This window comes from Onychomys torridus, chromosome 13 (genome assembly GCF_903995425.1).
Source record: "Onychomys torridus chromosome 13, mOncTor1.1, whole genome shotgun sequence".
NCBI classification, from domain to species: domain Eukaryota; kingdom Metazoa; phylum Chordata; class Mammalia; order Rodentia; family Cricetidae; genus Onychomys; species Onychomys torridus.
The window spans coordinates 3,176,880-3,202,144 of NC_050455.1; the positions used below are offsets into that span (position 1 = coordinate 3,176,880).

General features: G+C 45.8%; 1 protein-coding gene across 1 annotated transcript in view; it reads left to right on the forward strand.

Annotated features, from left to right (window-relative positions):
- Lama3 (laminin subunit alpha 3) overlaps positions 1 to 25,265 on the forward strand; it is a 252,313-nt gene that overhangs the window by 95,325 nt on the left and 131,723 nt on the right. The window contains 9 exon segments of the mRNA XM_036204961.1: positions 5,390 to 5,524; positions 11,938 to 12,059; positions 12,061 to 12,076; positions 13,753 to 13,799; positions 15,228 to 15,327; positions 16,093 to 16,145; positions 16,369 to 16,474; positions 17,382 to 17,481; positions 19,353 to 19,509. Of these exon segments, the coding sequence (XP_036060854.1) occupies positions 5,390 to 5,524; positions 11,938 to 12,059; positions 12,061 to 12,076; positions 13,753 to 13,799; positions 15,228 to 15,327; positions 16,093 to 16,145; positions 16,369 to 16,474; positions 17,382 to 17,481; positions 19,353 to 19,509 (836 nt within the window).

Here is a 25,265-nt window from a genome sequence, read left to right on the forward strand (position 1 = left end):
TAAATTGCTTGGGAAGAATGCTTGCCAAATAACCCCTGGGGTTGTATTTGCAAGATAAATTGCTTAAGAAGAATGCTTGCCAAATAACCCTTTGCTAGATAAGCTTGGAATTCGTTTACCTACCCAGACTCAGAAAAGACCATGGAGACATCTGGCGTCGAGGTGTCTACACTCTGGGTGACCCCACTCCCCTGCCCTGGTAGAACTGCCTCATAAAAGGCCTGTGAGCCTTAAACTCGGGGTCACCAGCTACTCCTCGTGCTGGTGTCCCACGAGCTCGTGCCTAAAAAAATAAAGCTTCATTTGTGACCTGATATCGGAGTGAAGCTCTCTGTTTTGTACGCCGACCCTAACAAACCTATACACATCTGTGTAACCTATACACATCCATTCATGTACTTTAAATCACTCCACATTACTGAAAATTATCTAATACAAAAGCTGTTTAAGTTGTTACTGTTAGTTATTAGAATGTTAGTTCTTTGGAGCTCTTACCCTGCGAGGAAACATTCCCAAACACGACAAGTCCACAGAAGAGTTTTTATTAAGATAGAAGAGAAGGAGACCGATGTGAACAGGCCTGTGGGAAACACACATGGTCAAGAGGAAAAGGTGAGACCTGTGTAAAATGGTGCTGGCTTATAAAGGGTGGGTCCCGTACAGGAACTCACGTGGCTACTCCAGGCATGTGCATAGATCACATGGCTGCGCGCGCTTTACACAACCATGCAAAACCACGGAGTCCTAGTCAAGTGAGATGTTTTGCCCTGGAAATGGCTATTTTGAACCAGAAATAACTAGGCAGAAGTGTCTAGGTCCGCCAGGCATGCCCAACCGTGGGGCATGTTGTGAATTCATATCAGTTACACTATATCATTTAGGAAATAGTGGTAAAATTAAGTCTGGACATATTCACCACAGACACAATTGTTTTCCTGAATGGTTTCAATCATACAGAGCCTGCCAATACAAGCACCGACCATATAAGATGGAATGTTCTGAACCCCTCCACTCCCAAAGTTCTTGTCAAATTAAACAACTGTCATGCAAATACCGTAATGTTCTGGTTTCCTCCAGTAATGTCTTAGTCTTAAGTATAACATTAGGAAAATGACTCTACAAATTTGTTATCAGCTTTTTATCTGAAAGGTAAGGGTTTAGGACAAAGGGGAAGAGGACGGAGTTAGGAATTTTGTAAATTATTGTCTAGTCTTAACCCTTGTGCAGAATGTTTCCAACACTCGAGTCTCCCTCCAGGCAGCAAATGTTTGCTATGTGCAATTGGTTTGAGTATATACCTTAATGTAGACTAGACCTTGAAACTTGCTTTCAAAATCATTTTCAGTTTGCATTCTTAGCATAATAAAATCAATGTGTTTGTTTTTAAATCAGGCAGACTTAGGCACATGTACTGCCTCTGTCTTCCTGGCCCATGAAACGCTAATGCAAGTTAGCATTTCTGAGTGCTTTTCTTTCATTTTTCTGTCCATAATTATTACTATAATGATTTATAAAAAGAACCATTTTTCAGGCACTGTGTTAATTTGCTATTCAGATCTGGAGAGGGAGGTGGGGTCCTGGCCTTGTGAAGACCTTTCTTGAGGGAGGTGAGGATATGCCTACCCTTTGGGTCTGAGTCCTGATTAAGTGGCTTTCCCTCAGCAAATAAAGACCATTAACCCCTTCCTGTCCAGGGCACTGAGGGAGAGGTGGGAGTAGCAAATCAGTGTAGTGCTTTGAAAGGGAGTGGGTATTGTTCTTTAAAAGTGGCAGGAAGGAATCACATCACACTACAGGGCTCACATGGGAGGTTTATTGGGGGAAGGGCAGAGAAGGGAGCAGAGACAGTCGCTGGGGTCAAGAGCGAAGAAAGAGAGGGAGGTGTACAAGGCCCATCTTTATAAGGGAAAGCAGCGAACGTGCATGGTGCTCTTAGTGGCTGCAGCTGAGGCGCATCCTGTCAGGACCCTAAGGGCAGGCCGGTGCAGATGCCTGAATGCTAACTGTTTGGCAAACCACGAGCTCAGGCTGCCCATGGATCTGGGACTCAGACCTTTGGCTGCATTCCCTCCTTGGGGTGGAGGACTGTTTCCTAGCCAGTCCTTTCTAGAGCATGCCTAACCATGGGGGCATGTTGTGAATTCATATCACTGGGTATACCAGTGTCCAGGCAGCCCTGTTGGGACAGGAAGAGGAGGGAGCATGAAACACACCTACATGCCTCTCTGCCCCCAAGAGAGCTCCCGGATGCCCCTTGTTCAGTCCAATGCAGAGATCCAGGGACTCTAGCCCCAGGGGAAACCTGTCAAAGCAAATGGGACCTGTGAGTGTCTGGTTTGGCAGTTCAAGACTGGAGCAAGGAATCACAGGCCAAAGTGGCCCATTGAGAGGGTTGCCCACACCAACTCATTGTGGGTCCTTCAAGTCCTATGTTCCAGCTTGGGACTGCCAGCCATGCAGCTAAACATTACTCTGTGTGTGGTTGAGGGGATCGGGCCTCTCTAGGTTCAGAGCATGCAGGGGACCCTAAGCCTAAAGCATGAACCCCAACCAAACGGGGTCAAGGGCTTTGGCTCCCCTTTCCTCCCCATCTCCCAATACATTTACTCTCCTTGGGCGTTAGAAGGTTTTTTGATGAATCACATGGGAGCCATCTTCATATTCATTTTTGGGTACCCATATCTTAAAGGTATCCAGTGAGGTGAGGATGAAGCCACCAATCCATGTGGATGGAGTACAGCCATTCCTCAGGAGCTGAGATCTTGGTTATAAAGTCCTTTGGGGAAAACTTTACTTCACTTAGTAGCAGTCTCCAAAGCCTTTACATGTTGAGTACCCTGGAAGCATGGCATTGGAGGACAATATCTGGTGCAAGTCCATGTTGGACTTGTGGATGGCAAAGGCCAGCACTTCACAGAGACTCTTACTCTCACCCCCCATCATGTCTGGCTGGAACAGCAGTTCAGGGACCTGGAAGTGTGCAGGCCCCACATCAAGTGTGCTGCAAGTGGATATATTACACCTTTCCTGTCTCTAAAGCAGTGGTTCTCAGCCTGTGGGTCATGACTCCATTGCAGGGGGGCTGAAGGACTCTTTCACAGGGGCTGCTGAAGACCATTGGAAAACACAGATATTTACATTATGATTCATAATGGTAGCAAAATTAGTTATGAAGTAGCAACAAAGATAAGTTTATGGTTGGGGTCATCACAAAGTGAGGAACTGTATTAAAGGGTTGCAGCATTAGGAAGGTTGAGAACTATTGCTCTAGAGCCCCATCCTTTTGTGAATTGATGGACAGGTAGTAGGCTTGCTCTTTGATGATCTGGGCAACCTCAAACTCAGCTGAGGTGTGGAAGTCATCCCCTTCCTTGCATAGCAGCAGCCACAGATAGTGAGATATGTCATGGCATGCAATGGCCAGCACATGGCCAGTAATCCACTGTGCTCCTTTGCATTCAGTCCAGTGAAGAGGATCATCCCCAGGGCTCCAGCCATAACCCACATGTGTTTAGGCTGGCTGACACAGTGTGGGAAACAGTACTTAGAAATGTGATCTCCTGCAAAACCAACTTGCTCACCCCTGACCCATTGTTGACGACTATGGGCTGGTTGGCAATAATGTCATAGGACTCCATGGCCTGGCTGAGCCACCCTGCCCAGCAGGTGAGCTGCAGGAGGACCTGGATAGATGCAACTCCTGACATACTCTGTGCCCCATGTGTCCTTTCTATAAATACATCTTACAGGGTTCTTGTTTAACTTGGCTATTCATACATTCATAATGGGGTCGAACAAGAAGCTTGTTTTTGAGAAATACTATTTACTGAGAAGTACTGTGTAGATGGTGCTAGGGTCCAAGCTAACAGGTTTTCCCTCCTCTCTTTCCACGTAATGAAACATTACTCCAAACATAGTAGTTTAACAACAGAAGATATTTCCTTCAAGTCTAAAGACTGCGAGCAGCTCTGCTGTGCTTGCTGGGGGTCTGCGTGGGTAGCTGGCATCTCTCCATGTGACCCTCATCCTGGAGGAGGCCTGGCTGTGTTTCTCTGTGGTGTTCTCAAGATGTCTATAGGGTGAGAGCAGAAAGTATGAGGCCTGTGGCGACCTTGGCTCAGAAGCTGTAGGGCAAAGTGCTGTTCATTCTGTGATCACCCAATGAGTGCTTTCAAAGCTGAGTGGGAGACAAACTCAGCTTGGATAGAGAATAATAAGAGCAGAGGGGACAGACAGAGCAGAGTGGAGGGGATGGAGCCTATTCATACAGACAGAGCAGAGTGGAGGGGACAGAGCGTATTCATACAGACAGAGCAGAGCGGAGGGGACGGAGCCTATTTATACAGACAGAGCAGAGCAGAGGGGACGGAGCTTATTCATACAGACAAGTCCGTGACCTGGAGGCCTTCTGAGGAGCAGATGTGTGCATAGACATGAATAAGATGAAAAGCTGTTGTGCCAGGACATAAGGAGGGATGTACCAGACATAGGATATTATTTTATGGTCTAAACAAAGGTCCTGAGGTGGATATGTATTTAATTGGTGTATTGGCAGCAACCTGGTTGCTGGAAGGCTGTGCACCTGGCAGATTGTGTGAGACAATCCCACAGAAACCCTAAAGGCCAAATTTGACATACTCTAGGACTGAATTTATGTTGCTTCTTCATCATTTATTTATTTATTTATTTATTTATTTATTTATTTATTTATTTATTTATTTATTTATTATACAATGTTCTGTATGCATGTATGTTTGCAGGCCAGAAGAGGGCACCAGATCTCATTACAGATGGTTGTGAGCCACCATGTGGTTGCTGGGAATTGAACTCAGGACCTCTGGAAGAGCAGTCAGTGCTCTTAACCTCTGAGCCATCTCTCCAGCCCGCTTCTTTATCTTAAAAAATAGAAGGAGCTAGACTGTCAGTAAAGTGTCTTCCTCAAAGATATGTGGAACTGCATCCAAACCCCCATAGCCACATAAGAGGCTGGAGTAATGGTGTAGAGCTGTCTTATTCTAGGGTCTCTATCACTTCGATAAAACCCATGACCATAAGCAATGTGGGGAGGAGAGGGTTCCTTTTATATCACACATCCAGGTACAGTCCAGCACCGAGGGAAGTCAGGGCAGGAACCTGGAGGCAGGAGCTGATACAGAGGTCATAGGGGGGTGCTTCTGACTGGCTTGCTCCTCGGCTTGCTCAGCCTGCTTTCTTACACACTCCAGGACTACCTTCTTGGAGTGGCTCCACCCGGAATAGGCTGAGCCCTTCCACAACAGTCACTAATTAAGAAGAAACACCATGGGCTTGCCCACAGGCCAAACAGGTCGGGGGAAGCAGGAAGTCCACTCGGACACAGTGGCCTCTCTGACAGTGTCTTCCTTTGCAGGGTGTGACTGTAACTTAGAAGGTGTTCTTCCAGAAATATGTGACGACCATGGCAGATGTCTGTGCCGCCCTGGGGTTGAGGGTCCCCGGTGTGCCTCCTGCCGCTCAGGCTCCTACTCCTTCCCTATATGCCAAGGTAAGTGGGTGAAACAGAATGCTGGTCAGCAGTCTCCCAGGTTAGACTCCTGAGGAAGCACAGGCCCTAGCTCTCTGGTGGAGCAGCATAGCCTGCCCCGCCTTCTATACTGATGCAACCTTTCTCTGTCCTCTGAGGCCCTTCTCTGGCTTTACTCTAGCCTTCCTTCTCTCTGGTAGGCAGGTGCTGGCTGTGCAGTCAGCTCACTGGGTTCAGGTCCTGGCTCTCAAGAGTGGTGTTCAGGAACCCGCCCAGTGGACAGAAGGAAGCAGGGATGACAGGGCATCATGAGGCTGGATGTCCCAGTGGTCCCAATCTGGTGCTGAGATCCTGGAGGATTCCTGGAGAGCCACTGGCCCTTAGTCCACACTGAAAGCATGAAGAAGCAGCTTCCTGTATCAGTGAAGGGACCAGTAGTAGTAGCAACCAGGTAGATGAACTTTCCAGAGAGAATGAAGGCCAATCCAGGAAAAAAAATCAAAGCTTCCCCTTTCCCACATCCTTCTATCTAGGCTGCTACCAAAAGGTAGAGCCCACATTAGGGTAGGTCTTCATACAGCAATTAAGGCAATCAGGACACTCCCTCACAGACACTTGATCCACCATGTAACAGTGTTGTGAGGGTCATGTGTACACTGATGTGCAAAGCCTCTGGTGCTGAGGGACCTACCTGCCCAGGTGTTGGTATTCTTCCATGCTGTCTCTGCCCCTCTTCCTCTTCCTAGCTTACAGAGCCTATAATCCTGGTCTCACTTCTTGTCCTGATTGCTTATAAATCTGCATGCCATGTTCCACACCCTTCCTGTTCTCCCCATGGACCTCTTTCAATGGCTGTCCTTTCTCAGCCTTCAGCTCTCTCAGCCGCCCCTTTGGCTGCTGCCGCTGCTGTGTCCTGCTAGGTCCCTGAGAGCAAGCCAGTGTATTCCTGAATGCTAACAATAGTGTTACTAGTTCCCTGTTTTAATGACTGGAATCAGAATCTATACGTCAATGATGAGAATTTATCTTCTGTTGCTTATTTTTATGACAGTGTGTTTGGACTTCTGCTCGTATACTGGAAGTATAAAAATAACAAGGCTTGCACGAAACTTTGAGTGTCAGAGCTATTGGAACACTAGCAGACTCTGGTCCCTGCTGTGAATGTTTGCTGTCAGCTCTGTCTGTGGTTCCTCTGAGGCTCACAAGGCAGAGCTAGGCAGATAAGTCCTGTGCTCTCACTACATCCTTGTAGTTGGTTGTTTTCGCTCTTTGCTCTTTGAGGGGCCCACCGCCCAGCTCCTCCCAAATAAATCACATGGAATCTTATTCTTTCTTATGAATGCCCAGCCTTAGCTTGGCTTGTTTTTAGCCAGCTTTTCTTAAATTGTCCCATCTATCTTTTGCCTCTGGGCTTTTACCTTTCTCTATTTCTGTATATCTTTTTCTCTCTTTCTTATTTTGTGTCTGGATTTGTGGCTGGGTAGTTGCCCCGATCTTTTCTTGCTCCTTGATCTCACCTCCCATTTATTCCCGCCCATCCTTTCTCCTGCCTTACTATTGGCCGTTCAGCTCTTTATTAGACCAATCAGGTATTTTAGACAGGCAAAGAAACACAGCTTCACAGAGTTAAACAAATGCAACATAAAAGAATACAACACTTCTTTGCATCATTAAACAAATGTTCTGCAGCATAAACAGATGTAACTCATCTTAAAATAACATTCCACAACACCTCCTCCTCTCCTTCTTCCTTAGTTCTGCTCAGAGTGTGAGGACAGAGCATGGCATAGACTTTGGCATTCAAGCTGGAGTTTTTGTTCTTGTATTTTCTCTTGGTGGGAGTATGTGTCCACCTTCCCAGAATCCTTTGATGCTTGCTAACTGTTGTTTGAGTTGCATAGGAAACACCCAGAGGTGGTGTCCAGGTTGATCCTGAAGTTTGTTACCTCAAGTTTGAACATTCTGGAAGAGTTTGAGTCCACAAAGCACCTGTCCCTGCCCTTCTCTTGTGCTTGCCTTTTTCTTTTTAAAGATAACTTTTGTACCTATTGTTATTTATTTGCTTATTTAACTGTGTGTGTACACATTCTCATATGTGTGTGCCTACACACACTCACATACACACACACATACACTTGTGCTGGGGTGTGCATGTGGGGTCAGAGGATAATCTTTGGGGGTTTTCTCCTTCCACTTTGTGGGCACCAGGGATCAAACTCAGGCCACTGGGCTCTGTGACAGTTTCCATTATTGACTAAGCCATCTCTCTGCCTGAATCTGGCTTTTATATCTGGTTCCAGGGATTGAACTCAGGTCATCAGGCTTGATGGCAGGTGCTTTTAGCCAATGAGTCATCTTGCAGGCCCCTTATGATCCATTATATTTCAAATCAAATTAACATTGACCCAAATGCTATATCAAATATCTTTGCTAAAATCTGTCCTTATGGCTTTGCCCTTTATTGCTTTAAATGTTTAAAAAAAAAAAAAAACTTCCTTAAAATGAATTTAAAAAACACTTCTAAGCTGTTCTTGAGACTGCAGGCTTGGATTTGTGTTTTTCATTAAATTAATTGACTCCAGACTTCTAAAGTACAAGGCTATACTGTTCTTATTTTTACTTTGAGTCACTCAACTACTCTGTAATTTTGCTTCATAGAATCAAATCACCAAATAAGAGACCAACTTGCCAAGATGTCTATACACGTACAAAACTTACATGCGTATTTGTGTTCAGTTAACACTTCAACCATAGAACGCAACTATGACTTTCTCAGTGGCTTGGCGATGGCGGAGGGGGCCACTCCTCACTCTCCCCCTCTCCCTTCCTCTTCATCTCTCTCTGTCTCCCTCTTCCTCCTCCTCCTGCTTCCTGTCCTGGTGTGGTTTGCTAGCACAAGAGAGGCTGGAGTGGGATGTGGAAACAGAGGTTTTTCTCTGGCCATGAGCTCAAGGCATTGATGCTGCCCTAAACCCTCCATCACAACAACTGTGACTGATGCTCCAGAAGATCCCAATCTGGGATGACAAGGATGCTCCTGGGAAAGCTGGCAGCCACTCCGGGGGCCAAGAGATGGCATGGCTGGGGCTGAGAACCCTCTGGAGCCAAGTTTTATGCAGCACTGCCTCAAACTGGCCTACATTCTGTAGTTCATTTTTTCCTAAGGAAATGTCTAAAGTGGTTCCTTGGAAAGGCTTAGAAGGTCCTGAGGTTTAACTTCTGCAACGTCCAGTTCCAGAGAAGTGGATTGTGATGTATATTATGGGACCTATTGTTGGCCTCATGGCTTTGACTGATTAAGTACCAATCTATTTCCTACAAGAAAGGAAGAACTCCCAAATCCTGGGCAATGAAAACATCACTTCTGGGATAAGGGTTTCTGTGCACTTTAATCACTTCTTGTCTGGGTTGTGTTGTCATGAGGTGAAGAGAGTGGCCGATTCATGGTAATAACGTGTCTGGTGGCCGGGTTGCAAGGTTCAAGATAACACCCATCAGGGACATGTTCAGATTAGGACTCACACTAGGATTTCTAGGGTTACTCATATTCCCTTCGTAGTCATGTTTGGCATTCTCGGTGGAGTAGGACTGTGCTTGGGCCAGGAGACAGTGGAGAGCATGATGGACAAGCTTCCTGACCACTTGAACATTTGTTCTTACAGGTTCAGCAGCTCTAACCTGAAAATTAAAAAGTCCAAAATACTCGAAAATATACTTTTAAAATTATTATTATCATGTGTGTGTGGTAGCATGCCAAGCAAGGGAGCACATGCATGCGAGGGAGCACATGCATGCGAGGGCATGCATGTAAAGGTCAGAGGACAGCTTGCAGAGCCAGTCCTCTCCTTCCACCCTTACGTGGAAGAATTGAACTCTGCCTATCAGTCCTGTGTGGCAAACACTTTTATCCCTGAGCTATCTACCTGTTCCTGAATCAGAAGCTTGTGGGTCAGAAAAGAAGACATTTCTACATCAGACATCATGCAACAGGTCACAGCCAAGATAGATGTGAATTAAAATTTTTGTTTAAGGCTGCACACAGGGGCACATGCCTTTAATCTAAGCACTTGGGAGGCAGAAGCAGGCAGATCTGGTCTACACAGAGAGTTCCATATAGATGACGTATGGATTTGTGTTTAGACTCCAGTCCCATCCCTGAGATGCCTCATTACATACATACAGATGTCTGAGACCCTTCTGACATAAGTGGTGCACAGTCTATCTTAGTTTTATACACCTTGGGAGTAAAAGTGTTTGAGGGCCTAAACAACGTGGGGTGGGTGAGGAGAAGCAGATAATTCAGAAACTCACAGGACCCAAACTGAAACAAAGGAAAGAATGAGGCTGTTCCGAAAGCCTGTTGCAGTGTGGCCAAGAATGTGGAGAGGTTGCCAGTGTTGGTGTTGGATTTGGCAGCTTGGAGAGCGGCTGGAGTCAAATGAAAAAGACCGTGGCAGATGGGGTGACTCACCATTTAAAATAGCACGTGTCTCTAAGGTCAAGTCTTCATGTTCACCTCCAGTGTGTGGCCACATGTCCTGGGGCAGCTTCTATGGCCCTAAGGGCCAGTGTCTGTGCCACCCATATGCAGTAGAGGGGCACCCTGTGTGCCAGGCAGCTGCCCTGACACTTTTATGCTCTCTTTTCTGTTTGTACTCACTCCCCTAAGGCAGAAGTAGAAGAGCAAGTCTGAACTGGCCAGGCTTCGCCTACAACCCGGCATGGGTGTGTGCAGAGAGGTTTACTGTTAGGAGTTGGCTCTGGGCAGTGGGTGCTGGAAGGTCTAAAATCCACAGTGTAGGCTGGCAGAGTGGAGCAAAGCTGATGCACACCCCCACCCCACCCCACTCCCGCTAAGATCAGAAGACATGTCTGGAGGAGTGCCTTTCATTTCTTAAGGAAGTGCTCAGTCTTTCCTCTAGGGGATTTTGGTGGAGTGGGTGGCATACACACACACAATGTCTGTCTGTCTGTCTCTCTTTCTCTCTCTCTCTCTCTCTCTCTCTCTCTCTCTCTCTCTCTGTGTGTGTGTGTGTGTGTGTGTGTGTATGTGTACGAGTGTGTCTGTGTATGTGAGACAGAAGGGATATAATAGGATCAGGCTAGCCCAGAACTCACTGTATAGCCCAGGCTGACCTGAAACTTGCAGGAATTCTCCTGCCTCTGTCTCCCAGAGTTTTGAGATTATAGGCATGTATACTCTGTCTAGCAAGTCTACTGATTTGATTGTTTATCTCATATGAAAAACACATTTTAGCAACATTGATACTGGTGTTTGTTCAAACATCTGGCCACCACGGCCTGACCTGGCTGACTCATAAACAGCAGTCACAGAGGCCAAGAACATCTCCTCAGAATCTACACGAGGCAGGAACTTAATCTACAAACAGAGGCTTGGTAGGACCACAGGTCCAGGAAGGAACCCTAGACAGATAGACAGGCTCTTTGGGGCCACAGGCTAAAAAGGAGCCCTAGACAGATAGACAGGCTTTTTGGAGCCACAGGGCAAGGAAGGAGCCCTAGACAGATAGACAGGCTCTTTGGGGCCACAGGGCCAGGAAGGAGTCCTGGAGAGACAGAGGTTTAGTGGGGCCACAGAGCTGGGAAAGAGTTCTGGACAGACAAACAGACAGGCTTGGTGGGATCACAGGGCTGGGAAGGAGCCCTGGACAGACAGACAGATAGGCTTGTTGGGGCCACAGGGCCAGGAAGGAGCCCTGGTAGAGACAGCAACAAGATATCTGTGTCCTTGTTGGGGTGCCCACCAACAGTTGGTCAAGGGGCATTAGGCAAGTTTCTCATACATAGCTCTGTGTGGGGCAGGACTCTTCACACTGTGTCATTAATTCTCTAATTCCCTTTCTGGAACTAGTCGAGATTGGGAATGTGTATTTTTATAGTTTCCTGCAACACAACACCTAGCCATGCTACATTAAGTACAGTGGAACGCCTATCGCAGTCTGCTGCGTGGTGGATATAGGTAGGAGGGATGTGTGGTAACACACTCTCCGGCCTGCCAGATTCCCAGGTCATTTGTGAATGAGGAGACCAGCCTCATTCCAGCCCCTTGGTGAGTTTATGACTACAGTAACAGCAGAACAAACACTTGCTAGTCACTGTCATCCATGCTAAAAAGCCCTGTCAGAGCAAGGCCCCATACAGGCCCACACCCTGCTGGGAATGAAAGCGGACAGCATGGTCTCAGTCTCACCCCTCAAAGGCTCTTTGCCTATGGCAGGAACATTATTCATCTGTCAAGGATTCTTTAATCCTTAGCAAGTAGATGCCAGTATTAGGTCCATTTAAGGGAGGGAAAACTGAGGCTTAGTTCAATCAATGGCGTGAAACTGGAACTTGAATTTGTTTTTGACCCTCTGTGAGGGGTTCCATCCAGGACACTGCCCTGTGTTGTCTGATCAAGCTATTTCTCACAGCTTGCCAGTGCTCGACTATTGGATCCTATCCAGTACCCTGTGACCCGGTGACTGGCCAGTGTGAGTGCCTGCCTGGAGTGACAGGAAGGCAGTGTGACAGGTGTCTCTCGGGAGCCTATGACTTTCCCCTACTGCCGAGGTAAGGAAGCTAGCAGTGTGTTGGAGGCATGATTCTCATCTGAGTGGGCGTAGCCAGCCTCTCTGAGAGATTGACCAGTCTTCTCCAAATTGACTCTAGCCACCCTAGATATTTGGTCAGTTTGCCCCTGGCCAGCCTCACTGAATGCACATCCATCGCATACTCAACCTCAGAGACGGTTAGTGCCTAATGAGAACAACTTAAATCCCCATTCATAAAATATCTGAGTTTCTTGCTTCATGCATCACTTTTCTGCGTCAGCATGGTGAAGGTGGCCCAATGGAGTCTGCCCTTTGGTTTGGCGCCCCTCCGCCCCCGGCCACGCCACAGTGTCAGTCAAGCTTACTCTCCTAGTGGCGTCAGTGCTGATGTGGGAGCTGTGCAGGATCTTTGCTGTGGGCTGAGTGCTGTGTCCTCTCCTTCCCCCAACACACATGAGCTGCCCAAATTTCCCCAAACTCCTTTGTGTGGGCAGCCCCAGGGTGTACCCTAGCTCCTGGGGATTGCAGAGGTCTCCTGTACTGACTGTCCATCAGGAGAATGTGGTTTTGCGGGTACCCTCCTGCTCCTGTGCCACTGAGGGTTAGCCCCCAGAGCTGGGTGGAACTAGGTAGAGCACACAACGTTTTCCAGAACTTTCCCAACCAACATTCTGCAGACCAGATTTTCCCGAGGGTAGAAACTGCTTGTCCCCAGAAGGCCTCGGGCCTGTAAGTGCTGTGGCAGAGGCCCAGTAGCCATGACTGTGCCGGCACTGGAGAGTGACCCTGGCCATCCTGGAGGAGCCCTGGGCTGGCCATGGTCAGTATGGAAAACAAAAGGAGAGAAAATGGGGTGTGGGGCTGCTAGTGAAACATGGATCAGAGAGTGAGGGGAAGGGGGGACCTCATGAGAAACTGAGGCAAATGTAACAAAGAAGAAAGGAAGGTAAAAAGCTAAGGGGCCATTTGTAAGGACAGATGGTCCTGTTATGGATATGTTCCAGTGACAAAACCTAGCCTGAGAAGCAGGCTTAAGCACCTGCTGTCAGTGTGAAGCTGAGCCTTTGCTACAGCCTCTGCAGGCAAAGGTGGGAAGGACACCAGCTGATGTCACCAAGAACAGCAGTGCTTGGGGACAGGGGCTAACGATAATTATCTCCCAGTTACAAAATGAACTTAGGAATTCTGTAACTTCTTTTGCCACACAATTAGAAAAAAAAAAAATTAATATTAAAAAAGAAATGCAATATCGCCCTCATCTGGACAATTCTAAAGATGCTAAAATTTCAGTTGTTCTAACCACCCATTAAAAAGTACATTTCAGTTGTTCTAACCACCCATTAAAAAGTACATTTTGTGGGGAAGTAGGAGGCACCTGGGAGGAGTTGAGGGAGAGGAAAGACTATGCTCAAAATACTGCATCTAATTTTCAAAAATAAGTTAAAATATACATTAAAATAAGGTCTAGGAAACATTAAACAAAGAGAGGCAGGTGTATTCCCAGGCAGGGCAGAGTTGTTGAGTGACAGATCATTGCAGATAAGTCTCCTAGAGCCCACCAGGTGTGCCTTAGTGTGATTCACTCAGCTATGAAAACATAAATGTAGGTGCACGTTTAAAAAATGCAAAATTAAAGTTTTTTGAAGTATCAAAACCATCAGCCAGACATTTGTAACATTTCTAAATCCTATACAGGATCCAGCAGTATTTGTGACCCAGCTGGGACCGTTGACTCCAGCTTGGTAAGTAGGGGGATCTCTGTCAAAGGTCAAGACTAACCATGTGGAAACTTCCCGAAATTAACATAAGGCACAGGTCCAGATTGCTTAAAGAGGCCATGGTTCTTTTTCAAGATACGTATGTAGTTTGTGAGGTTTATATTTTTTTGAACGAAAGAATAAGGTTTATTTAGATTTTGTATCCTAGAGTCCCAGAGTTAGCTCTTCCTGGAGGTTTCTGTGAGGGTGTTACCATCATGAAGAGCCATCCAGGCTCAATCATTGGCCGAGAACTTGTGACATAAAGCTGGCCACTCCCCAAACCATCACACAGCCTGTTTTATTCCAAGCACATACTGTGATGCTTTGAACAGTTTCCTAGGACCCTTAGGACTTCTCTCCTCTTCGTGGCCTCACAAGCTAGGAAGGGATAGCAGACCCTGGAGGACAAGAGGCAGGAGGTCCTGCTGTTCCTACTGTGGGGTTTGATGACACTGAGGCCACACAGGAATTTGACATCTCATAAAAGTACTCAGGGCATCAGTCTCCCTGTGAGACACTCAGTTTTTCAATACATTTATAGTCTATAGTGTAACAGCATTAGCAGATACTGGCATGATTTGTGTGTGCACACACATGCATGTGTATGTACGCATATTAGGTATTGGTACGTGTACACATGTGTGTATTTGGGGGTTAGAGGGCAACCTCAGATGTCATTCCTCAGGGATCAGCCACCATCTTTGAGACAGGTCTCTCACTGGCTCACAGTTTACCAGGTAGGCTAAGCTTCTGGCCAGTGAGTCACAAAGATCTGCCTGTCTTCACGTCTCAGCACCGGAACTACTTGCCCATCATGTCTGGCTTTTTAAATGTGGGTTCTGGGGATCAAACTTGGGCCCTCACACCTACAAGGAAAACATTTTAAGTGACTGAACCGTTTTCTCAGACATTACAATGTTTTAAACAAGAGAGATCTTCAGATTTTCCTTCTATGTATTTTCTGACTGCTTTTAATCACATTTGTTGGTTATTCATGTAAAATGTAAGTGTGTACTAAGAAGGTCAGGGGCTGGAGAGACGGCTCCGTAGTTAAGAGCTTTCACTGCTTTGCAGAGGGGTTAATTCCCAGCACCCACGGGTGACATCAGCCCTCCTGAACTCCAGTTTTAGGAGGTCAGGTGCCTACTTCTGGCCTCCCTGGGCACTAGGCACACATAGTGAACATACGTACATGCAGGTAAAACACTCAAATGTATCAAATAAAAACAAACCTTTTGTTGTTGTCTAACTTCAGAAGACTCTGTAAAGCAATGCTGTGCTTTAGTGAACCCCTTGACCTATCTTTCATGGTCAAACTTAATTTTGGTGACAAAGCTTTGCTCAAAAATACACGTTTGAAACAGGTCTTAATTTTGAGATGCCAAATGTCAGTCTGGTTTTCATCTCAAGGGTTATTGCCAGTGCAAGCTCCATGTTGCAAGTCCTACGTGTAGTGTCTGCAAACCTTTATATTGGAATCTGGCCAAAGAAAACCCCAGTGGATGCTCAGGTGAGCTGTCTGCTACACCGCCCTGTCCTGTCATGCTGTTACCTCTTTATTTCTGTCTCCTCGGTACCCGCATTGACAAGAGAGCCCTCTGTTAAAGCAGTTTGATTGGTTCAACATGCTGCATGATGCTTGGTGTCCCCCACCTCCATTCGGGGCAGAACTTCTGTCATTTCCACACAAAGATTTATCGATACTGTTTCCAGATGAATTTTGTTATTTGCCAAGGCAGCCACTTGATAAATGCCTGTCCACTCTTTGTTTTTATAGACCACTCTTTCTGTCTTATCTATGCACATGTTATAGCAATGGCATGTCCTTACTGCATCTTCATCATTAAGGAGGCCAGGGTACCAAGTTTAATAAATAAATTAAATAACTAAAATAAATACATTTTTATTTTAATTTAACTTAACTTAGACTTAAATAAAATGTCTAAGTGAAGTAGCTATCTTAGGGTAGTGTGTATTTTTATAGAGATACATCATTAATGACCTTGGCACTGGAAACCTTTATAAACACTAAGCTGGAGTAGCCATAAGCCAGCCATTTCTCTAGATGGATCCTATTGGTTGACCTATCTAACCAACCTAACTAACCTCAGAAAGCAGTCCCATTTTTAGAGTCCAGCAGTGCAGGCTGGATATTGCTTAGGTCCACAGGAAAGGCCAACCATGCAAGTTATATTGTAGGCATGTGATGTCCCTAGGGCAAGGAACTGTTCTTGTGAAACTCCTGGTTCATAAACACTGTCTTTTGTCTTCACAGAATGCCAGTGCCATGAGGCAGGGACAGTGAGTGGAATTGGAGAGTGTGGGCAGGTAACAGGGGCCAGTTTGTCATGTGATGGCTGGAGGATGCTGCTGTGGTTGACTGTGGGATTCCTGGAGGAGAGTACCAGCCCCTCACTAGTCATCCTGGCCACGGGCATCCTTTTCCAGTCCTGGCTCCACTGCTTCCTATTGTATGCTGAGCCTGTTCTCCACCTTGAGGTTAGTAAGTCCTACGACTCAAACATTGCCACCTGGCTCATTTACTCTCCAGGGAGATGGCGTCTGCAGCTGCAAAGCTCATGTGACTGGTGATGCCTGTGACGCCTGCGAAGACGGATACTTTGCTTTGGAGAAGAGCAATTACTTTGGCTGTCAAGGTAAATGCATGCAGCAGGGCTTGAGCAAGGTGGAGTGCTAAAGGACACAGGCTGCCAGATTCTGCCTTGACCAGCTGTGCTGACGTTCAGGGATGGCGCTAAGACACTCTTCTTGAGCACTCGGCCAGGAGTTCAGTTGATACTTGCAGAACACTGGAGGATCAACTCCAAAATGAATACGTGGGATGGAGGGCCCATGCTAATATTAGCTAACACCAAGAGTTAGTCACCTGGAAGCTATAGTTCTATTATCTAGAAAGCTAGATACTTAGATATGGAGTTGTATTGAATCATGAAATTCTAGAAGTGGCTAGTCTGTGAGGCTGCTCCAGACTTCCACATGGTCTTCCTCATGAACATTATTACTGTGTTCACGTTCATGGATGTGTGTGCCTCTGTGTATGGAGGCCAGAGGTCCATGTCAGGCACCCCCTCACTTACCGCCACCTTAGTTTTTAAGCCAGGGTCTCTACTGAATCTGGAGCTTGCTAGTTTGACTATCCCTGATCAACAGGTCCCATGGATCCTCCTGTCTCTGCACCCTTAGTACCATTACTCTTTCCATGTCTGTGGGAAACACTTCATCCACTGATCCTTCTTCCTTTCCATGTCTGTGTGGGAAGCATTTCATTCACTGATCCCTCTCCCCAGGCTACTTAACCATGTTTAACTCCTGGGCTCACCTTCCATTGGGCAACAGTACCCACTTGCTGGCCTATAGTCACACATCTTGAAATTAGAGGTAGACCTTTGAGGAGGGGACAGGCCATTTTTGTTTGGGACATCCCTGCCTGATATAAGGTATGGCAGAAGAAAGAAAGCAGCCATCAGTGCAGAGAATATCAGAGCAGTCTTCTCACAGGGAGGAACACATCTGGCCATAACCCAGCTGTTTCTTGACTTGTAGGGTGTCAGTGTGACATTGGTGGATCACTCACCACCATGTGTAGTGGTCCCTCAGGAAAATGCCAGTGCCGAGAGCATGTTGTGGGGAAAGAGTGCCAGAGGTGAGTCTTGGGGAAGTTTCTTTAACTCTCAAGTTACTGAAGCCACCTCACAGTTTCCTGTCTGTGCTGATCCTGGGGAAGAGAAGAGAGAAGCAATCCTCAGGAACAGATGAAGCTGTTGCTATAACTAGAGCCTGGACATGTGACTATGTGCTAATTAGAATAGGAGATTGGGATGCCCATAGAAGCCAGTTCTGTGGGGTAAGCCCCGAAGCCTGCACCCTGAAGTCCCCAGGCTTGAGCAAACAGGTGTGCTGCTGGAAGCTGAAGCCTCTCTACAAGCCACAGCATGGAGGTGCCAGACAGAGGCCCAGGTTTCTGGAGCAATGACATCCAGCTCCTGTTTGTCTCCCTTGAGTGAGGGAGTGAAGTCAGGTGATTAGAATAAGGCGGTGGGGAAAGTCTTGAAGCAGAAGCAGCTGGAAAGAAGTGCTGAGAACAAGAGCAGGAAGGCGAAGACCTGGGGTGGGTGTCTCGGGGTGATAATCCTACTGTAAGTTTTTCCTCAGTGGAAGGAAGAGAAATTGAAATCCAAACTCTGGCTTTCAATTATATGCTGAAACTCCAAGAAAGGCAAAGTTTTCAAAATCTCACACACCTACTCCAGCTGCTTCATCAACAGATTAACTAAAGCATTCTTTGGAGTAGTTCTGAGTGCTGTTGGCTGTGACTGTCCCTCAGTGTCTCCAACACTTGGATTCTAAAAGTCAGGGCCACCTGGCTGTGCTCTTTCTCAGTCAGAAACCAATGACGTTTTTCATGCAAATTTTAAAATCAAAGTTTCCAATTGTATGTCTCATAAGCATTTCTTATAAAATTAAAACGTACTCAAAATATTAATGCCTATAGAATATTTTATAATTTATTTAATTTATAATCTTGGTTCAGTCATGTTGCTCTCTGTTTTAGACATGTTTGCATTAATTCTTTAGCATGGATTCCTGGATGAATTGCTAAGATGCTGAAACAGACCCTCCTCCTGGATTGCTGTAAATCCTCTGAGGGGTGCAAGCATTGCTCAGTGCTCACAGTACAGGCACATGGCTTTTCTTCCCATCGATTGACGGATCTTTCTGTCTTTAAATCTGCTAAGTGTTGTTAGCTTCTTACCTCTCTTATCAGATTGGCATGTATATTGATTTGAAGAACTCGAGTGGTTTGAGTGTGGAGGCCACATAGCACAGGGTGTTTCTGAGTGTTCTTTGTGACTGCCACAATTGGACTTGTCAAAGGAGCCCACCTGTTAACTACAGATGGCTCAGCGGAGAAAGGCACCTGTTGCCAAGCCCGGCCACCCGAGTTCAATCATCAGGACCCACACAGCAGAAGGAGAGACCCAACCCAGCAAGCTGTCCTTGGACCTCCACAAGTGCTCCTCATCTGTGCACACACACAAACACGCACACACAAAACCACTTAAGAATAATACATAAAATTATGTATGTTTAATATATAAGGCATTATATTATGATCCTTAGAACAGTGCCTGGCACATAGTTACTGATGCTGTAAAATATGTGAATGTGGATGTGTGAAGGGCTGAATGAGTGAGCAAATAGTAAGTCAGATATTTGATTTTCACTGTTGGCATCCATTAGAACACAGCTGAGGGTATGGTGAGGACCTCATGGCTTGGGCTAAATGACTTCCTCAATGTAGTGCTTGAAATGAGCGGGTGTTGAGTGTGCTCTGTGCCAGCGTTTCCCTGAATAAAAGAATCATTTAGAGCAGCAGTGGGGACAAGTTCCCTCTGTTCTTAAATAATGGGCTTAGTCAGCTGGCAGCATCCCTCAGCAGTGTCTATTAGGAAGGACATCAGATTACCGGCACACCTAACTTCTAATGTCCACATTTACTTGTGGTTTATGAAGGCCTGAAAATAACTACTATTTCCCGGATTTGCACCACATGAAGCATGAGGTTGAAGATGGTGCTGGACCTAATGGAAGAGACTTGCGGTTTGGATTTGATCCCATGGTATTCCCTGAGTTTAGCTGGAGAGGATATGCCCTGATGACCTCGGTACAGGTATGTAGCCAGAGGGCCACAGCTCACTGCAGGGGACCCATGTATATGCCCACAACACTCTCACAGGCCTAAAAGCTACACTGCCCCGAGACTATTCCAGGATCCATTCTCTCCAAAGTACTGGCCAGGGTTGGCTTGAAGGCTAGGCTTGGGCTTTAGGACAGGGAAAGATTTAATTAATAAGCATATACTTGGATCTCACAGTTTATTGCTACTATAATTTGGCCACTAAATCAGAAAAATGAAGAAATAAAGAAAGTATTTGTCTCTGGAGGCTTTTCATAGATAGAGGGAAATTTTTTAAATGGTATTAGATTATATTAAAACATAGAGGGTATTTTTCTTTAATGCCATTTTGGGAGATTCTCCCCCTCCATCTGACAGTCCTGCGGTGTGGCTCAGGCTGGCCTACACTGGCTTCCTAGATGCCATAATACCAGCTGTGGTAACTCTCTGCTTGGTGTCGCTTTTCAAACTCCCTGAGTGGGGATGATGGTGAATGATGCGCTTGGCATTGACCAGCTTGTCTTCCCTTTCTCCTTCCCTCCTCTCTTCTCTGCCATACCCATCCATCTTGCCTTCATGGTAGAGTAAGAGATGTGTACACTATTTGTTTATCTGGAGCACTTATACAATATTATAGCCAAACATGTCCAGTCATTGAACTTCTCTTCGAGGCTGGTCTCCTCAAGCTGCTTCTAGATAGATAAAATCAGAGGAAGAGAAGGACTGAGGGCCATGGTCAGGTCAGGTCAGCCCATAGAGAACCTAGGCCAGTCCACAGCTCTCCTGGAGCTCCTGTTGACCCTAATGATTTTTCCTGGCCAACTCTCCGTGACTGAAGACAGACAGGACTGTAAGACACCCCACGTTTCCCCCTTTCTTGCACCCACACCAATTCAATTTCTTTCTGACACGGGGTCGCACTGTGTAGCCCTGGTTAACCTGGGACTCACTATGCAGATCAGACTGACCTTCAATTCATAGAGCTCCCCCTGCCCCAGCTCCTAAGTGCTTGGATTAAAGGCGTGCATCACCACATTAGGCTTTTAAAAATGATTCATTCTACTTTAAATTATGTGTACACAGGGTGTGTGCACACATGTGAGTGTACACTGGGGGGTAGGCACACGTGAGTGCAGACACACTGGGGGTATGCACACAAGTGAGTACAGGTACACGGGGATGTACACACAAGTGAGTGTGGGTACACTGGGGGTGTGCACACATGTGAGTGCGGGTACACTGGGGGTGTGCACACATGTGAATGCGGGTACCCTGGGGGTGTGTACACATGTGAGTGCAGGTACACGGGGGTGTGCACACATGTGAGTACAGGTACACGGGGGTGTGCACACATATGAGTGCAGGTACACTGGGGTGTGTCACACATGTGAGTGTGGGTACACTGGGTATGTGCACACATGTGAGTGCGGGTACACGGGGGTGTGCACACATGTGAGTGCAGGTGCACTGGGGGAGTATGCACACATGTGAGTTTACACTGGGAGGGTATGCACACATGTAAGTGTACACTGGGAGGGTATGCACACATGTAAGTGTACACTGGGGGAGTATGCACACATGTGAGTTTACACTAGGGGAGTATGCACACATGTAAGTGCAGGTACACTGGGGGAGTATGCACACATGTGAGTGCAGGTACACTGGGGGAGTATGCACACATGTGAGTGCAGGTGCACTGGGGGAGTATGCACACGTGAGTGCAGGTGCACTGGGGGAGTATGCACACATGTAAGTGTACACTGGGGGAGTATGCACACATGTAAGTGTACACTGGGGGAGTATGCACACATGTGAGTGCAGGTGCACTGGGGGAGTATGCACACATGTAAGTGTACACTGGGGGAGTATGCACACATGTAAGTGTACACTGGGGGAGTGTGCACACATGCCAGTGCAGATGCCTGCAGAGTCCAGAGGAGAGTGTGAGATCCTCGGCATCTGGAGTTGTGGGAGGCTGTGAGCCATAGGACGTGGGTGCTGAAAACCAAACTACATTCTCCACGAGCTCTGAACTGCCTTGGTCCCCAGTTCTATTTCTCTTGTGGACATCTTCGTTATTCACAAAAGCATGGTGGATTCTATCAAGTCCTGACAGGAAGTGGCTGACACAGCCCGGGCTAGGTGTCCTCACAGGTGTTTGAGGTGGGACAGAATATTTATTTGGTTGACCCAAAGAAATCCATTTCTAACAACACTCTTTTGTAGTTAGAGTTTTCCTGCCTGGCCCAGTCAGGACAAATCTCTCTTACCCGCTAGTCCCACAGTCGCTCAGACCCAACCAAAAAAGCACATAGAAACTTACATTGTTTACAAACTGTATGGCTGTGGCAGGCTTCTTGTTATCTGCTATTTCTATCTGAAATTAACCCATTTCTGTTAGTCTATACTTTGCCACATGGCTTGCGGCTTACCAGTGTCTTTACATGTTGCTTCTCATGGCAGTGGCTGGCGGTGTCTCCCCAGCCTTCTACTTCCCAGAATTCTCTTCTCTCTTGTCCCACCTATACTTCCTGCCTGGCCACTGGCCAATCAGAACTTTATTTACATAGAGCAATATCCACAGCACTTCCCCTTTTCTTTTTTTTTTAAGGAAGGTTTTAACTTTTACATAGTACAAATACATATAACAAAACAATTATCAAGCAAGAATTACAGTTACAATATTAAAGAAGATATCCTATCTATCTTATATTTATGAGTCTGGTTTTATATCTAACGTATCTTTTATCATAACTGAGGAAATTATAACTATCTAGTCTTCAACCACATCAAAGACCTCAGAAGGATATAATATTACCTGAGAACCGGGAGAAGTATGCAAGCAACTTTTGGGAGTCTTGCAGGGTAGATAGAGACAGCTGGCAGCCTGGACAGTCACCTAATGTTCCTTTGTAAAGTTGGGCATTTGTCTTCAGCCCACAGGGCTAGAGTCTCTCGGTCACTTCTCTCAGTGTCCTGTAGAATGTCTGGCAGTTTCCTCTGTGAAGCAGGAACCTGAAGGACCATTTTGAAAGCAAAGTTCAGTGGTCACCTTTCTATGGGTCCTGCATGTCCAGGTGATCAAGCAGTCCAGGCAAGAACAGTTTCTTGCTCAAATGGCTATTTTTGCCAAGGTGAAGATAAACTCCATATGAAGTGTCTTCAGTGCCCATCCTCCTCTCTGAAGTAAATCGGTGCTGCCAGGAGCAGACATGTCTCACTGTCCAGAAAGTCTAAATTTTAAAAATATTTTAAATGCCATATTCTGTAGACCTTTGAAATGTTTGAAGATTACCTGTCTATCTGAAATATATCTATGTATACCTAGAAAACTTAACATGACTATAAGTTTGACTATCATAGAAGACTAATTGATCTGTATTTCTTAATTATCCATTACAATCTAAATGAGTTGCATAAACATAATATCTCAAACGAGAGTAGAAATATATATACAGTATAACAAAATTAACTTTAAGTTTGTATCAATAGACTAAAATCTATACTAATGTAAAACATTTTAAACAAGTTGTTGCTCTTTAGAAGTATGTTCCCTAATCTACCTTTTCATCCTATTATATCTATATCATATTCCCCTTTCTTCTTTAGAAAGAGATCTCATTTATAATCAACCTGCTTTAAAGAAAAATATTGGTTTTTTTCTGTTCCACACCAGAGGGCTCTTTTGATTTGGGACATAAAAATCTCTTAACCTTTTCTTTTAGCAATATGTCTGGGTTTAGAGAAGGAGTGAACCAATTCCATCTCCACAGCCAGCTTGATAATTTTGGGAAATTGGACGTAGTTTCTCTTAATACTTCCTGCTGGAGGGGGGCGCTGTATCTCATGGGGATACAAAGAAAATTTTAGGACTATAGAGTAGTCCATTAGGGTGAACCTCTGAGCCAGTTGCCTTGAAACCATTCTGGATGTCAGATCATCTGGGCCATGGTGTCATCGGAGACCTTTCAGGTGGTCTTGGCTGATCAAACCTGATATATCTTAGTCTGGAACAAATCCACAGCCTCTGGTTTTCTGTGGAAACAAAAGCAGAGACTCTTTTCCAAAGCAACATATCCTTATATCCAAATTTTGAAGTCAAGGTACCTTTAAAGTTTACATATTTGTTTAACTCAACAGCTTTTATGATCAAATTTTTTTCTGCAGTTAAAAATCCCAAAGACAACATAAACCAGATTCTCTGTGTAATATCCATCTTTGTAAGATTGAAACACCACTGTGGCTGCTGGCTCCGCCCACCTCAGCTTCTCAACATGGTGGTGGTACAGTTTACCGCCAGCTCTGGGTCTGGAGCCATGTGTACCATCAACTATCAGAAGCAGTTCTATCAAAGCAGTGCATAACCCAGAAACTTTTTTTTTTTTTAACTAGCAAAGGCTAAATCTACCACGCAGCAGAGTAAAGTGCCGCTTGTAGACTCCCCATTCCCGCCATACTACAGGTCAGATGCACACGCCAGGAACCCGCCGTAGTAGCTCAAACCGGCAGGCTGCAGCTAACTTGAGAGAGACAATTAGGAAGCTGTTTTTTAGCTCTGTCTTAGAATCTTTTTTCTCAGGTTTTAGGTGGAAACTCTTGCCCCACTTTGGGCACCATTTGTAGTTAGAGTTTTCCTGCCTGGCCCAGTCAGGACAAATCTCTCTTACCCGCTAGTCCCACAGTCGCTCAGACCCAACCAAAAAAGCACACAGAAACTTACATTGTTTACAAACTGTATGGCTGTGGCAGGCTTCTTGTTATCTACTATTTCTATCTGAAATTAACCCATTTCTGTTAATCTATACTTTGCCACATGGCTTGCGGCTTACCAGTGTCTTTACATGTTGCTTCTCGTGGCAGTGGCTGGCGGTGTCTCCCCAGCCTTCTACTTTCCAGAATTCTCTTCTCTCTTGTCCCACCTATACTTCCTGCCTGGCCACTGGCCAATCAGAACTTTATTTACATAGAGCAATATCCACAGCACTCTTTGGGAGCAGTCTTTGGGTCAGAGACCTGTGGTATCCCTTCCGTGACCATTTTCTTTACTCTTTGAATGCGTCCTTGTGCATTTATTTCCCAATCAGTATTACAACTTAAAATGAATTCAACCAAACTCTTAGGGCTTGTGGGAATTCCCACATGGGCACAGTTCACACTCCTGTGTCAGAGCTGGTGATCACCTGGAATTTAGCCTTTGCTGTCCTTGTATCTCACTCAACACATGTCCTCTCCAGTGAAACCAAACTAGCTGGAGAGGGGTTAACAGAAAATTCCAACACTTTGTGAACTTCCCTTGGAGCACAGCTGGATCTGGACACATGGTTTGTGGTTCTGAATAAAAATAACTTGTTCTTGGGGCTGGAGGGATGGCTAACAACCAGCCCCAGCCCCAGCCAAGGGATCCGACACCCTCTTTTGACCCCAGTGCAAAATGCTTATCCACATACAACAAATGAATCTTAATAAATAAATGATAATTTATTTGTGTTATTAATTCTTACAGAGTGTTGTGTGACCCCAGAGCTTGGGAATACACAAGACCTCTCCTCAAGTTCAAAAGCTGTTTATTGATAAAAACTTGAGATAAAACATTCTCAGGCAAAACAGGCATATTTAGTTACATCTAGGTTTTTACCACAAATTTGTTAGGGGTCCTTCATCTTTGTTCCCACTGTTACTGTCTGCAGCCATTTAGATATGGAGTTAGGCATGTGAAGCAGGGATTACAGGAGCTTCTTTATGAGTGGTGG